This window comes from Phocoena sinus, chromosome 20, assembly GCF_008692025.1.
Source record: "Phocoena sinus isolate mPhoSin1 chromosome 20, mPhoSin1.pri, whole genome shotgun sequence".
In the NCBI taxonomy this organism is placed as follows: domain Eukaryota; kingdom Metazoa; phylum Chordata; class Mammalia; order Artiodactyla; family Phocoenidae; genus Phocoena; species Phocoena sinus.
The window spans coordinates 52,167,514-52,183,145 of record NC_045782.1 but is presented as its reverse complement, the minus strand read 5'-3'; the positions used below and the strand labels follow the sequence as shown (position 1 = coordinate 52,183,145).

Here is a 15,632-nt window from a genome sequence, read left to right as displayed (position 1 = left end):
CTGTTATCAGTATCCTTATCCTATAGGTGACAGCCCCACAGCCAGGTAAAGGAAGGCAGCTCTTGTAACACACACACACACACACACACACACACACACACACTTTCTCCATCCTAAACTGAATCTAACATCCCCAAGGGCCCTGCTCTTCATAATCCTACTTGGCACAAAGCCCCCTCCTCCTGGGCACTGGATATCCCTACTCTACCCTCTGTGGCCTCAATTAGTAGCAGCTCTTCCAGAGCAGGAGTGTGTCACCACTGATTTGTTCAGGGCTCGGGGTATCTCACACATGACCTGCCATCCTAGGCCATCGTTAGTGTGAGGGATTTTTTAACCTACCCCAAGGGCCTGACATGTATCCCTGCGAAACAAACATCATTGCTTTTGGACAAACAGCCACACCGGTGAGTGGTGCCCACGGATACAGCTCTCCCTCCCAGCTGGCCATCGGCCACAGCTTTGCCACCCTCTCCATCTCCATGACATCTCCAGTGAAACTTCTGAACAGGGGGGAGCCAAATGGTGACCAGGCTGGGCTTGGTTTCATTTCAAAATGAGAAGACAGGATTTGGGGGCAGGGGAGGACACACTGTGTTCAGTTTTGTGCCCTTGAAATTTCCCCCCGTGTATGGTTTCCCAGTACACTGACTTAGAACATCAGCCCGGAGGCGTGTGATTCTAGGGCGGGAACCTAAGCGTGCAGTGCCCACCACTACCTCCAATGAGGGATTTCAAATCACACCTGCAAAGAGCACTGTTGGGCTCATTTCTTCCTTTGCAATTCCTCTCTGTGCTCATCTCTGCCCACCTCTGTAGGTTCCCCATCCTCTGGGAAGCCCGAAGCTTCCCCCACTTATGCCTCCCAGCTCTGAGCTCTAGAACCGTGCTGTCAAGTACAGCAGCCACCAGTCACGTATGACTATTGGGCACTTAAATGTGGCTTGTCCGAACTGAGGTAAGCTGTGAAGTGTAATATACACGCTGGAGAGTGAAGACTTTGTATTACAAAAAGGAAATCTCTCACTAATATTTTCATATGGATCACATGTTGAAGAAATATTTTAGCTACATTGAGTTAAACAATATAGTGTTTAGAATTCATTTCACTTTTCTTCTTCCTTTTTCTAATGTGGCTCTCATTTTAAATGTTTCTTTTGGACCACGTGACTCTAGATGAAGGACCCAGGTCCTCCCTCAACTCTGAGGGGGGACTGCCCCTAGAAGCTCTCTCTGCTGGGAAGGTGTCCCCCACGACTGGAGATGAGGAGGGATTGCCGAATGCTCCTGGAGGGAGGGGCCCCAATCAGGCCAGTCTCTGAGCTTCAAATAGCAATGGGCAGATTCCAAGAGATTCAGGCTCCAGAGTCTCAGCACCACGTGGCATCCAGCCTCCCCCGCAAGGCAGGAGGTAATCCCCGAGCCCCGGCCTGATCCAATCTCCCACTTGCCTCCCCCTGGCCTCCCACCTCTCCACCTCCCATCCACCCACCCCGCCACCTCCCATCCACCCACCCCGCCTGCCCCACTGGCCTGAAACAGTCCTCTGGCCACTGCACCCCTCCTCAAAGGGCACAGCTGCTCCCTGGTGCCCACTAATGAAGTCCAGACACCTGGGTCCCATGGACAGAGCCCCACGCACCCCAACTGTCCTCCCCTCCGTGCACCCCACACTCCCTCCAGTCTGGTGGCCAGACAGCTCCCGCTGTCATCATCTCCAGGCCTTTGCTCTGCTGTTCCCTCAGGTTACAATGTCCTCTTCCCACTGCCTCTCTCTTGTCTACAAGACAAATTCCAGAATTTTCAGAGCCCCACCTAAATCCCTCTCCCACAGAGCACCTGCCTTAGTGCCTGGCGGCTCTGGAAACACGGGTGAGAAGACAGAGGGTCTGGGTCTGGCTGTAAGCCAGTTGCCCTTCTCCCCCGCCCCCAGCCTCATCCCCCAGGTTGGGGAGCTCCTGGCTATGCCTCTGCGCCGTCTCCCTCATCATTATGCCCCCTGTTGCAGGAATTTGCCCACTCCATGATGCCCCTGCCCCATACTGGACTGTGGTCTTAAGGACCTCTGCCCGCCCACTTGCCGTCCGCACCTTTCACAAACGTGCTGTTAATATTTGATGAACTCCCGGACCCGCCAAAAGCCCGGCGGAGAGTGGCAATGGTGACACTTCCGGGACACTCAACATCACCTTGAACGACCTGAGCACCTCCACGAGCTTAGGGCTCTTCTCTTCCCCCGCTCCCCCAATCCCAGGCAGGCTCCCGCACACGGACGTGCACGCGCACTCACACTCCAGACATCTGATGGCCGCCCCCTCTTCTAAGCCGGGAGCCTCGGTCCCAGGAGTCGGCCTAACCCGCCAACCGCGCTGTTTCCCGGGCGCCCAGGGACCCCGGCTGCGCGGCTCCTCTGGATCCACTGCCCTCAGAGTGAGCGGCCTCAGCTTTGCCGTCGGGTTTCCCTCCCTCCATTTTGCCGAGCTAAGACCTGAACCCAGGCGCCAGGGGAGAAGACCACCCCTCCACCTTGCCCCCACTGGCGCGGTCACCGAGGTCTCCCTCCTCCAAGACGAACCCGCCACCCCCCCCCCCACCAGCTGATTCCTCCCGGAACCCCCGGGGGAATCTCTTACACTCGGGCTGTGAAGTTCTGGGTATTTTTAGGCCAGCGATATATAATTCATAGGGAACGTGGCATCGGGCTCCCCCCGCGGGAGGAGGGGGCGCGAGCGGCGAGGGCCACCGTGACCCGCGGCTCAAGGACACTCGCGATGCGGCGGCAGCAGCGGCGGCAACTCCGGGCGCGGGGACCCGCGCCACGCCTCCTGGCGGCCAAACTGGGCACCACGCACTCCGCGCCCCCCGCCTCGCTGCTACCCTCTGAGGGGATCCCGGCTCCCAGGTCCCCATCCCCACTGCCCCAAGCTGGGTCGCCACCCCAAGCCCCGCGGGTGGGGGGCGCCGAGTTCGCCTGGCAGGCGGGGCTGTAGGCGGGTACCAGCCCAGCCCTGCCCTAGGGCGAACCCAGGAGTCCGGTTCCCGACCTACCCAGTCCCCTTCACGCTCCTCTTCGAATTCCTAACGGGGTTTAGGAGCAGGTTGGAAACGGACTGGCGCAGCCAGAAACTAGACGGGCTCTGAGACTGAGCAGACGAGCTCCCGCCGCCCAAGTTCCTTTCCTCATTTTCTCCATAGCCCGGGTCGGATCGAGCCGGGGCGGTGCCACTGTCAGAGGGCTGGGGACTCGGCCCCAAGTCCCGACGGGTGAGCAGTAGGACAAGTGGGGTGAGCCTCAGGGCCCCGCGGGAATTCCCCCTTCGCTCACCCAGCAGGACCTTGGGATGGGTCGTGGAACGCACCCTTGGCGATTTTCTGGCCACTGGGTGCTTTTGCCTTCGTTTGGACCTGGCCCTGCCCACCTAGGCCTGGCACAAACCGCCTTCCGCTGCAGGAGGCTCAGTGGCTCCCCTTCCCCGCCGTCGGGGATCCTGGTCGAAGCCCCGGGGGACCAGAGCAACACGCTGGTGGGGCAGCCAGGGCCCAGCGCACCCAGGCTCTCGGCTCTCCCAGGTCCTCTTCGCCCACCCTTCCTTTCCCCTCCTCGGAGCCTGGGTCCGCCGGGCGCGGGTCCAGCATTTGGGAAGAGCCCACCACCCGGTGAAGCCCACGCTGATTTCCTGAGGTCAGAGGAGGGAGCGCTCTACCGAAGGAAGAGCTGGGAGGGGAGGACCTGGGGGACTTACAGCCGGTGAAGGGGCGGGAGTGTGAAGGCAGATGCGCGCGGTAGGTGCTCAGCAGACCTCCGGGAGCAGGGGGCCGGGCTCCTGGAGCCACCGACAGCCCCCTTTCGTCCTCTCTGCTCCGTGCCCTCTCCAGCCCCCTTCGCTCTGGTCGAACCCAGCCACGGCCCCAGCTCCCAGTCCCGCTCCCCAGCCCCCGCCTGGCTTCCAGCAGCAACAGTTGTGGGGCCCGCAGCCCAGACTCCCACGTCCCCACACCGCACCCTCCCCTGCGGTGCCGCGGTGCCAGGCGAAAGAGCTGGAGGGCTCGGCGACCCAGGAGACGAACGTCTTGGGCGCCTCGCCCGCGCCCTTCCCTCGCGCCCGCCGCGCGCCTGTCACCTCGGCCTCTTCCTCACCTCCTCTCCGCCCGCCCAGGTCCAAACCCCAGGCCCGGTCCCCGAGGGTCCCGGTCCCCCGGCGCCCCCTTCCTGGGGTTCCCTGCGTCCACCAGACTCTCCCCGGTGCCGCGCCATCTGTCTCCGCTGTCCTTGCCCGCGCGGCGCCTAAGCCCAGCCCAAGTTGGCGGCGAAGTTGGCGCCCCCGGCTCGGCGCCCGCCACTCACCGGGGGGAAGGGGCGCTGCGCCCGCGCCCAGAGCCCGCGCCGGCCGCCACCCGCGCGCTGCATGTCCCCGCGCCTCGGTTCAGCGCGCTGGCGCGTGCTGTCCTAGCCCGCCGGGCGCCTGAGCTAGGACGCCGCGGGGCCGGTGCCCGTGGCGCGGCCTGGCGCGCTGGACCGCGCCCGCCCCCCGGGCCCCTCTAGTGGCCCGCTCGGCGCCCGGCTCCGTCCCGGGCTGGGCAGCGCGCCGCGCCCAGGCTTCCAGGGCTCGCCGACCGGCTGTGGCGGAGCGCTTGCCGCCGCCGCCACCCGCGCGGGCCCGCCCCACCGGGGCCCGCAGCCTCCGCCCCGCCCCGGACCGCCCCGGCCGGCCCACCCCGCCGCCCGCTCCCGTGCTGTTCTAGGGCTCTTGTTGCCCGCCCTCGCGTCCCTTCTCCCCTCTCCACGACTGTGTCCCCAGACCCGACAGGACACTCGGGACCAAGCGCAACCTCGGAGAAAACAGGCTGCCCGGAACCCTGGGTTCGAGCCCGAAGCTCACTGGGTGTGTGACCTTGGGCCGGTTAATTCCGAGAAGCCCCCTGTCTATAAAGTGAGGTCAGCATCTTGGGGCCTGGTGTAAAAGATGGAGAACAGGCTACGGACACTGAGGTACTATTTTTCAAGGCTTGTCAGTCTGGCTGGAAACCAACAAAGGCGGGAAGGACAGAGTGGGGGACCCGCACCAGACAGAGGGGCCACAGGGAGTAGATGGGGCAAGCTGCTGCCCAGCTCTTTTCTTGTTTGGGTTGTACTGGGGACTAACCAGGGAGGGGACCCAGCAGTAGGGCCAGCAGAGCAGGCAAGGTGCCTGCCGTGTGGGCAGAAGGCAGGTAGGCTGCCGCAGCAGGGCCAAGCTGAGAAAAAGACGGTGGGTGCCAGCACTGGCTGCCAAAACCCCTCAAGCCCCCAGGAGGCCCCTGAACAGGGAGCTGGCTCTGCAGCGCCACCTGGTGGCTGGAGGGGAGCTGCAGCTGGAAGGTGACCCCGGGCCCAGGAAGAAGTCGCACATCAACCACTGTCCCTCGGTGGCAGGTGTTTTATTTCCAGCATATTTCCGACCTGGTGACCCTCCCAAGTCCAGCAGGAGATAGGCAGTGGGGAGGAAGGTCAGCCTGCACCTGCACCCATCCCTAACTAAGGTTATCTCCTTGCTGAGAGTTACCCACAGTGGCAAGACCGACTTTCTGGTACGAGGAAATGCTCAGAGGCCCCTGGCAAAGGGGCAGCCAAGGCCCCACGCCAGGACGGCCAGGCGATGCAGCTGTGGTGCAGAGTCCTGCTCAGACTGACCCCGATCCCTCTCCCCCGCACAGCACTCCTCCCCTCCGTGCCTGCCTGGGATCTGGTCTCAGTGTCCCAGCAGCCACAGCATCTCCTGAGGATCCAGCAGCTTCTCCCTGGGCTTCCCCGCACCCTGGCCCCGGGACACCTCCTCAGCATCCAGCTTCTCCCAGTCCGAGAAAGAAACAGGCCAGACCCCTGCGGCAGAGGGAAGACGGGTCACCGCTTTCACCTCCTCCTCTACCCCAGCCCAGAGCAGCCCCCTTCCAAACAGTGAAAGGCCCAGGGACCCCCCACCCCACCTCCCAGGAGCTCACCCAGGGCCCAGACCTCGGCTGCCGAGCAGGGCCTTGATGGCCGCGTAGCCAGGCCTGGGGCCAGACGGCAGCAGCCCCGCTATCAGGTCCTGCAGCAGAATGTGGCCGGTGGCGAAGCTGTCAGTCATGGTAGTGGTGATGACACCTGTGGGCCCCCGCTTCACCCAGCCGCTGCAGTAGAGGCCTTGGAGAGGGGTCACAAAGGGGTAAGGAACGGGGAGTTGGCTGGACACCCCTGGCAAGCCTGGGCCTCAGTACACACACATGTACACACGCCTCCATACATCCCACGGCCTCCCAGCATCCGTCAGCTGGGCCCACTCTGGCCGCTGGCCCACTGCCCTCAATGCTTCCCAACCTGTATTTACCATGCCATCCCCCTTACACCTCAGTGTCCCTGTAGACCAGGAGCTCCCTGTAGGAGCTGGGTCCTGCCCACCTTGTTTCAACAGGCTCTCAGTAAACACTGAACGAATTAATGAATGACTAGACAGGTCTGTGGATATTCAGGCTGGAAGCTCGCTGAGGCCAAGGGGCTGCCGCTTCATCTCCAGTCCCAGCACTAGGCCTAGCCCAGAGCAGGCCTCAGTAAACTGAATGACTTAATAACCAGACATATGTGTGGGCATCTCAGCTAGACTGGGAGCTTCCTCTAGGGCCAGGAGGAGGCTGGGGCAGGGCCAGGGTCTTGGGACAGGGCCTGGCTCAGAGCAGGTTCTCAGTGCATGTCACCGGATGAATGAATGAATGCGAATGGCCCCAGGAGACACCAGCCTCCCTGTCCCCCACTGCACCCTCTCACCTGGCACATCCACAACCCGGCCCTCCACATTGGGGATGACCCCCAGTTTGGGGTCAAAGGGCACACTGGGGTCGATGGGGCAGCTCTTATACCCAATGCTGCTCAGCACCAGCCCACAGGGGAGGTCCTCCACGTCTCCAGTGGGCACTGCCCGGGCGGCCTCACCAACGCCCTGTGGGGAGAGGGTGGGAAGCACCAGGCTGGGGCTGGGGAGATTTGAGAACGGGGGTGTCTTCGGATAACGGGAGACTCACCTCCAGTCTGGTGACTGCCAGGCGGATGCCTGCCGCTCGCCGCCCATCTGGCGAGGGCAGCACCTGCTGAGGGCTTCGGAAAAAGCGGAGGCCCCAGGCGCGGGAGGCCGATGCCCGGCGGGCAGCCTCCGCCACCCCTGGCTTCTCCATGGCTGCTCGAAGCAGTAGTTCCATCAGCCGCTTCCTCGGGCGAGGGACCTCTGTTAGCAACACAGAACATCTCAGGGCGGTGTCCGGGTTACAGCCCTCTCCCCTAATGCCCTCTCCCGAGCCCTCTCTGACCTAGACCATCCCCTCCCTGGTGAGCCGGGGGGCCGGGCCAGGGCCCCTCACCCTTGATTCTGTCCTGAAGGCCCAAGAAATCCGCAGGATCCAAAATGGGCCGAGTTCCTGGTAACTGAATCATCTCCCGAAGCTCCTTGGAGGTGTGGGCGGGGAGTGGGGGAGGAGTCAGGCCCAGAGTGCTGTCTACTCTGAGCCCACCCCAGAGCCCAGCCCAGGTGGGAGACACCACCAGCTCCCACCAGCACGGAAGGCACCGGGCCCCAGGGGGGGCCCTGCCTGGCTCTCCCTCTTCCACCCCAGGCAGCTCTGCCCTGCCACACCCCCCAAGGAGCAGACCATCTACTTGGGACCCTGGCCCCTCTCCCTCAGGCCCCAGCACCTTAATGGTGAAGGCCACTTGCAGGGGTCCACGTCGGCCCACTATCCACACCGTCTTCACCTGACTCTGTCTCAGTGCCCCCAGGGCAGCCGCCGTGATATCCGTTTTCTGGCACAAAAGGAGGACCTTAAAGTCGTTGGACACTGACAGCAGAAGGGGGACCTCTCCATTGGCTGGGCGGTGAGAAGGTTGGCAGCCTGAAATGGCACCACTGCCCATCCCCCCGGTGGCCGGATGCAGCACTGCTGCCAATTCTGAGAATGGCTCCAATTAGTAGCAAACCAGGCCCATGCTCTTCATTCAACAAGTGTTTACTGAGTGTTTACCACGTGCCAGACACTGTGCAAAGGGCATGGATGGGGGGGTGTCAATGTTGAGCAAAAGAGACGTGGTACTGGCCTTCACAGAGCTTCTGATCTGGTGGAGAGAGACTTATCGAATATTCAATAAAAAGTACAAAATTGCAGTGGTGACAACATGCTTTGAAACAGAAGTAGCCAAGTCTATGGGAGGAGAGTATTACAGGGAAATGGACCTATTCAGGTCCATGGAGGCTTCCTGGAGGAAAGGAGAACTGAACCAAGAACTAAAAGATGCAAACAGGTTAACGGGCAGGAGGGGAGCTGAGAGGGCTCTGAGCAAGAGGAATGGTGTGTGTATACTGAAAACTTTTTTTTAAAAAGCCTATGGGGGCTTCCCTGGTGGCGCAGTGGTTGAGAGTCCTCCTGCCGATGCAGGGGACGTGGGTTCGTGCCCCGGTCTGGGAAGATCCCACATGCCGCGGAGCGGCTGGGCCCGTGAGCCATGGCCGCTGAGCCTGCGCGTCCGCTCCGCAACGGGAGAGGCCCCAGCAGTGAGAGGCCCGCGTACAGCGCAAAAAAAAAAAAAAAAAAAAAAAAAAGCCTATGTAGCTGCAGAATGTGAAGGGGGAAATGGTATGAGATGAAGCTCACGGGCTGCCTTCTAGAAGGCCTTTGCCCAGCACCAAGGGGAAACAGAAGCCCAAACCCTGCAGGCAGGGGCACCCTCTCCTTGGTGTGACCCCCCCTCCACCCCTCCGGCCCTTGACCTACCCACTCACCTCCAGGTACTCAGGTGGCGTCAGCAGGATCCGGGCCACATCCAGAGCAACATTCCCCTGCCCCAGAACCACGGCCGTGTCACAGCTCAGGTCCGGCGCCAGCTGGAGGACAGAGGTCTGGATAGGGGTCCCCTAACCTCGGCCCCAGTCAGGCTAATCTCAGCCTCACGCCCAGTCCCCGGCCGCACCCTCAGGCTCCCCTACTCTCGGAAAGTCCACCCGCCCTGAGCTTCAGCTCAGGTCCCTCCACCCTGACCCGGCGCCCCCTCTTCCCAGGGGCCTCGCCCCTCGGCCAGCCTGATGTTTCACATCTCATCTCACTGCGCGCTTCCCAGGCCTGTGGCTCCCTCTTCCCCGAGCTGCGGCAGCTAAGAGCTGCCCCTGGCCCCGGTGGAGGAGTGGGGAGGAAGAGGCCGGGGGAGCGCTCCCCAAACTCACCTTCCGGTTCTCAGGAAGCCCATTGTACCAGCCCACAAAGGCCCGGGCTGAGAGCACGCCCGGCAGCTCCTCTCCGGGGATCTCCAGGCCCCGATGGTCCTCCGCCCCGTAGCTCTGAGGAAAGACCCAGAGGCCTCAGCAGCGGCTAAGGGGCCAGGCAGCCCCCGCCGGGCTCCCAGCGGCCTCCTTCCGGCTCCTCCTCCACAGCCTCCGCCGTGGCCCTCACCCCTAGGTCTTCCACCCGCTGCCACCAACCACTGCGGCGGCTCTGCCCCCTCCCCGTCTGCGCTCACCAACACCACGGCGTGGTAGGCGTCCCGCAGCTCCTGCACGGTCACATCCCTGCCCACCACCACGTTGCCGTGGAAGGCACAGCGGTCAGAGTGGGCCGTCTGGGTAAAAGTGTTGATGACATTCTGTCGGGGCCCGGAGTGGGAGGGGTTAGAGGGTGGGGCAGCTCCAGGGCCCGTGGCTGCGCCACCCTCACCCCACAATGTCCGGGATGGCATCCCCCGAGAGGGCCTGGGGTCATTCCATGCAGTCAGGGAGCCTCCCTTCCCTCCTCACCTCAACCAAAGTCTCCAAAGCCCTGCTCTGAGCCCAGAGAGACCCACCTTCACCTCGGGGTGGTCGGGTGCCACGCCAAAGCGCACCAGGCCGAAGGGTACCAGCTGCTTCTCGTAGATGTCCACGTGGGCCCGGGGGTGGTGCTGGGGGGAGAAGGCAATGGCTGTGGGGCCGAGGGGGGCCCCTGTGGGTCCTGCCCTTCCCAGGACAAAGCAGGAGAGCCCAGCTCAGCGGGCTAACAAGGTGGCCTTGACCCTCTGCAAGGAGAGAGAAAGGCCCACGACCCCCCATCTGCCTAGAGAGCCGGGCTAGAGGAGTGGGCAGCACAGGGCCAGGGCAGCCGAGGCCAGACTTCAAGGACTGCCAGCCCACTGAGATGGCGAGAACTCTGGCCAACCAAGGAAGACGGCAGCTTTCCCTCCACTGGAGTTGTATCAGGGGAGCTTCTTCGTCTACTTGGGTCAGATGTGACACACAGCCCTGCCCTAGAACCCGCGGACACTTCTAGAAATGCCCAGCCCACAGATGACCTGAGAACCACCCTTGGAAACTCACACCCGCTTTAAGCTCTAGCCTCCGAGACCATCCTGTTGGAAAGTGGACCAGCAGGACAGAGACTTAGAGGCACAGCTGGGGCATGAGGGGAGCAGAGGGGGTGGAAGTGGCCCTACTCCTAGTCTTAGAAAAAACAATCTCACTCTTATGTCGGTTCCACATTGCCTGCCCCCCACCCCGGGGCACCCACAGGGGCCGTGGGGAAGGCTCAGGTTTGGGAGTCGGGCAGACAAGTGTGGTGTAGCTCCGCCACCAAACAGCCGCATGGCCCCGGCAAGTCCCAGCGTCCGCCCGGGTCTCAGTCTCTTCCTCTGTAAACCGGGACAGATGACACGCCCCTCAGGGTTGTTGAGAAACATCCCGGAGGCCAGGACGGTGAGACTCTGGGCCACAAACAGGTTCAGGGTCAAGCAGTTGGGGCTCCCGTGGATGACACGACCCTGCCTCGTGCCCGATTCAGCGGGACTCGAGGCAAATGAGCTCCCGCCCTCCAGCAGCCCTCAGCCCAACAAAGCCTCCCGCTCAGCTCCTTGCCTTTGTCCACATCCCACTGCCTGCACCCAAGTCCCGGCCCCCCACGCGCCCATCGTGCCTCCCGACTCTCCCCATCCCCCGTAAGCCCCGCTGACGTCGCTGTGCCCTTGAAGAGGTGCAGCTCTGGAGTCAACAGCCGCGGGGCCAAGCCAGCCCCACCGCTATCTGACTCTGCCGCTGGAATGTTCCTTACTGGACCACAGAACATTCCTTCCGGCGTGGGCTTCTGGATGAAATGAGCAAAGCCTACACCCTTAGTCCAGGGAGTGACCTGCTGTGGGTGTTCAATCAAAAGCTGTCATTACCGTCACACCACCTTGCTCCCAAACCTTCCCTGGCTGTCCTGCCGTGGGACAAAGTTCAAACTGCTGAGCCTGGAGGTCAATACCGGACGCTATCCGCCTTTCCATCTTATCTTCCCTTCTTTCCAGCTGTGGAGCCTTCCCTGCAGCTCACAGGGCTCTCTCCAAGGCCACCTCCATAAGGCTCAACCCGCTGGACCTATCTACTGGTTCTCTCACAGGACTGGCCTCATCTTCCACGATGCCCTCCTCCCTAGCTCTCACAGGTCCCTCCAATCCCTCTGGCTGTTCTTTTCCAGGCCCCTTTTTCTCTGTCCCCCCTCTAACAAGAATATTCTCTGAGGTCTTCCAATCTGAGACCCCCCCTTCCCTTGCCCCCGCACACATTCCCTGGGGAATTGTCATCCGCTCCCTCCTGTGACCTCAAATTCCCGTGGACTTACTGATGACATTCCACTCTCTCTCTTCTGCCCAGACCCTCCACCAAGCCTGAGACCCCTGAACAGCTCACCCCAGACACCTCACACCCATTGGGATGAAAGTCAGTCCTCCCCTCCCCCAAACCTCTCCCTCTCTGCTCCGGGGTCAGAAGCTGGGGCTCCTCCCTGACTCCCCTCTACCCTGTCCAGTCAGACCCCCATCCTCCCCACTGCTCTTTCGACCACCAGCCCTGCCTCTCGCTCTGCTGTCTGCCCTGCAGGCAGAGAGAGGGCTCCAGATCAAAAACGGGGTGCTTTCAGTCCCTTGCCTAAAACCCTTCACTGAAGCCAACCACCTATAGCAGCAGGCAGGGGGTTGTTTTCAAATGTTGATTCCTGGGCCCCAGACAGTTTGATTAGGTGGGAACTAGGCCCAGAAATGTGTATCTTCACAAGTCCCCCAGGGGCCTCATGGGGGGAAGGGGGTGGACAGCACCAAGAGAAACTGCACGAGTCCAAGCTGGTCAGTGGCTTCCCAGCCACAAGGATCTCGGCCCACCTACCTCCTCCAGCCTCTGCTCTCACCCCTCCACCCTCACTGCACACGCCCACCTTCCTGAACTCAACGGTCCCCAAACCCGCATTCTCTTTTCTCTGGGTCTTTGTCACACGGTTCTCTGTGCCTGGGGCCCTCCGGCCTCTTACCCATTCCCCTGCCCCACCGGGCTGGTCCTTCTGTCCTTGAGACAGCAATCTGGACGTCACCTCCTCCAGGCTGGGTTAGGTACCCCTCCTGTACACGCCCCCCCCACCCCACATCAGAGCCCTAGAATACCGCATAAACCCTCTTCCCACCACTCCACAGCCTCCCACAGTAGACTGTCAGGTCTTGAGCACGGGGACCACGTCTGTCCTGCTCACACCCATGTTCCCAGTGCCAAGCTGTGCCTGGATCATGTCAGTGTCCAGTGGTTGATTACTGAATGGCCCAGCGTGGAGCTTAAGAGCGGGCTCTGCCATCGGAGTGCCCACGCTCAGAACCCAGGCCTTCCCTGCTCAGAGGTGGGGCCTTGGGCAGCCTCGCTCAGTTCTCATCTGTGAAGCAACAGTCATGCCACCTGCTTCGCAACTTGTCTTGGGGATGTGATGAGATGCTGTACAGACAGTGCCTGACTCGGCTAAGTGCCGCTGTCCCAAATGTGTTGCGCGTGGGCCTGCCGCGGGAGCATAGCCAGTCGCTTGGAGCTCCCGGTGGGCCAGGACCAGCTTGTAACTGGCCTCGGGGGCCCATCCTCCAGCACCTCCCCCAGGGAAAGTATGTGCAGGCCAGAGCCTTTGTTCACACTGGGGACATTGAGAATCCTGCCTGGGAGGCCTACCCTCCTCCCTCTCCAAATTTCAGGCTCAGCTCACACAGTGCCCCTTACACAGAGCCCTCCAGGACCTCCCCAGCCCCTGGGAGATCCCTGGTCTCCCTGCCAGCGCCCGTGCGGGAGGCCCTCTCCAGAGCCTGAGACCTCCTTCAACTCACTTCTCCAGGAAGCACTTTCTGACTGATCCCACCCAAATGGGCTCACGCTGGTCACTTCATCGTAATTAGCTCTTTCCCCTGTGCTGCTTGGAAGCCGTGCTTAGGTCACTTTTTGGCAGGGTGACCAACTCATCCTGGCCTCCCCAAGACCCTCCCAGTTTTAGCACTGAAAGCCTTACATCCTGGGCAAACTGAGCAGGTTGATCACCCTACTTTTTAAGTATTAATATCTGCATATGTGTGTGTGTGCATGTAATTAATATATTCATCCTTTCTCCTCTCTCTCCACAGCAAGGTCATCGTCCTATGTCTCAGTCAGCCTAGGTCTCCCGCACCCCTCCCCCACCCCACCCCACCCCACCGCCACCAACTCACACCAACCCATGATTCTCCCTCCCTCCTCCCTCCTCCCTCCCGCCAAGGTCTGCCGAGGTTTCAAGGGTGACCAGCAACCTTGGGGCCCTGCCCACCAAGGCTAATACTATAAACCTTGAGACCCCGGCCATGGGGTGGGGGGAAGGTGTGGAATGGAGGGTGGAGAGCATGCCGGAAGACCAGCACGGCATGGGGAGGGCTGGAGCTATTGGCGAGGAGCGCGCAGTGAGGGGCCTAATGTTACAGAAATCCCTGAGAAGAGGGGGTGGCCTCAAGATGCAGGATGTTCGGGACAGAGGGGAGACAGAGGAGAAAGAAGGGAAGATGAGGGGCACAACAAAGTCATCATGCAGGTCTGCATAAGCTCCCTGGAGTACTTGGCCAAGAAGGCATAACCGACCGTCTGCCACAGACCCCTGACCATCACCCATGAGGCGTGATGGTCACACTTCTCTTCTAGCTGAGGACCTAGAGTGGGGAGCCCCAGGTGACAAAGCATGCAGGAAATGTCCCGTCTAGATGGGCTGGGAGCCCCTTCCCCTTCAGGGACCCAGGAGTGCTTTTAAAACCCAAAGGAGTGGAGCTTGCCCTTAGGATTGGAGCAGCAGGTGAATCATGGGAAAAGGAACCAGGAGGAAGCGGCTTACCTTTAGCAGGTGTTGGGCGGTGTAAAAGCCAGCTGGGCCACTGCCCACCACACAGATCTGGGGGGTCTGCTCCTGTGTGGAGAACTGCTGGCGGAAGCCTAGGGCAGGGGGGACCGGGGAGGAAGGTCAGTTCAAGACTCCCTCCCGGGACTTCCCTGGTGGTACAGTGGTTAAGAATCCGCCTGCCAATGCAGGGGACACGGGTTCGAGCCCTGGTCTGGGAAGATCCCACATGCTGCAGAGCAACTAAGCCTGTGCGCCACAACTACTGAGCCTGCGCTCTACAGCCCGCGAGCCATGACTACTGATGCCCACGGGCCACAGCTACTGAAGCCTGTGCGCCTAGAGCCCGTGCTCCGCAACAAGAGAAGCCCCAGCAATGAGAAGCCCGCGCACCGCAGTGACGAGTAGCCCCCACTAGCCGCGACTTAGAGAAAGCCTGCACTCAGCAACGAAGACCCAATGCAGCCAAAAATAAATTAAATAAATAAAATTTTTAAAAAAGACTCCCTCCCCATCCCAAACCCCAACTTCAGTGTCCAACAGAAAACAGTTTCCCAGGCTTCACCCTCATCTGTGCACTCCTCTTTTTCCTCAAAGCTTTAGCGTTTGCAGGGTCCCTTACTTCATCTGAATTCCCAAAGGCTGTGTCTCCATCCAGAGCCCTCATCTCACCCATGAACTTACTACGCCGCTGAAGATGGCCTACTCGACAATCCCCATCACCCCTGAAGCTTCCCTGCTCAGCACTTCTTAATTTTTCTCACCGGGTTCCCAACCCACCCAGCTAGAATACCACATCCTTCCAACAGACCCCATATCGCCCCTGTGGATCTCCCCACAAGGCCCCATTTTACCTCTTCTTACCTCTCTCTCCACAGAGCCCTCTATTGCCCATAGAGGCCTCTGTTTCGCCTCAGACTTCCCTCTTGCCCCACAGACCTCCTTATCACCCCCATTCACTCCTTCTCACTTCTGTGGACATCATGGTCTCCCCTTCTCACTTTTGTTGACCCCTGTCTCACCCCAGGAGCCTCACATATTACCGCACAGGCCGCCACCTGCCGCTGTACACCACCCCCATCTCATCTGCATGAGTGGACCCCTCCAGTCTCGCCCCTGGTCCCCTCTCTCTCCCCTCTCCAGCCCTGCAACCAGCTCGGCTCTTACTCCTATACTTAGCGCTCGCAGGCCTCCCCGCGCTCCCATTCAGCCCTACAGGTGCCCTGCTCCTACTCTGGGTGCTCTCGGAAGGAGGCAGCCGGGTCCGAGGCCATGCCGACCAGGGCCACCAGCGCCAACAGCGCGGAGCCATGCCTGGAAAGAGCAACTAGGCAGCGGACCCGACCCCGCCCTGATCTCCCACGCCGGCTCCGGCCCCGCCCTCGTCCTTCTTGTGACCCCGCCCACAATCGCGGCCCCGCCCCAAATCCCGCCTCCCACGCTCCAGGAAAGCACAGCGTGGCGGCTCCACCCACACACAC

The 15,632-nt window shown here is 61.3% G+C and overlaps 1 protein-coding gene across 15 annotated transcripts; it reads right to left on the bottom strand.

Moving 5' to 3' along the window:
- Window positions 1-5,397: 5,397 nt before the first annotated feature.
- FDXR (ferredoxin reductase) lies at window positions 5,398-15,521 on the bottom strand. 15 transcript variants are annotated; one of them, XM_032617440.1, is made up of 13 exons: window positions 15,385-15,493; window positions 14,693-14,793; window positions 14,149-14,235; window positions 9,833-9,928; window positions 9,512-9,634; window positions 9,219-9,332; window positions 8,781-8,882; window positions 7,700-7,807; window positions 7,369-7,453; window positions 7,036-7,235; window positions 6,782-6,953; window positions 5,993-6,163; window positions 5,398-5,860 (listed from the first exon to the last, which is right to left on the bottom strand). In XM_032617440.1, the coding sequence occupies exons 1-13, from the start codon at window positions 15,461-15,463 to the stop codon at window positions 5,730-5,732; spliced, it is 1,569 nt and encodes a 522-aa protein (XP_032473331.1). In that variant the 5' UTR covers window positions 15,464-15,493; the 3' UTR covers window positions 5,398-5,729. The 15 variants fall into 15 exon arrangements, with proteins under 15 accessions (XP_032473331.1, XP_032473324.1, XP_032473325.1 ...); XM_032617433.1 differs by lacking the exon at window positions 14,693-14,793 and having other exon boundaries at window positions 14,149-14,246; window positions 15,319-15,521; XM_032617434.1 differs by lacking the exon at window positions 14,693-14,793 and having other exon boundaries at window positions 7,318-7,453; window positions 14,149-14,246; window positions 15,385-15,503.
- Window positions 15,522-15,632: the final 111 nt, after the last annotated feature.

Coding starts and splice junctions, on each gene's coding strand:
- FDXR (XM_032617426.1), bottom strand. CDS start 15,463: ATGGCTCCGCGCTGTTGGCGCTGGTGGCCCTGGTCGGCATGGCCTCGG. Junction 14,247..15,318: donor TGCGAGCGCTAAGTATAGGA/GTAAGAGCCGAG, acceptor CCCCTGCCCTAG/GCTTCCGCCAGCAGTTCTCC. Junction 5,861..5,992: donor GGCCCTGCTCGGCAGCCGAG/GTCTGGGCCCTG, acceptor CCTCTGCCGCAG/GGGTCTGGCCTGTTTCTTTC.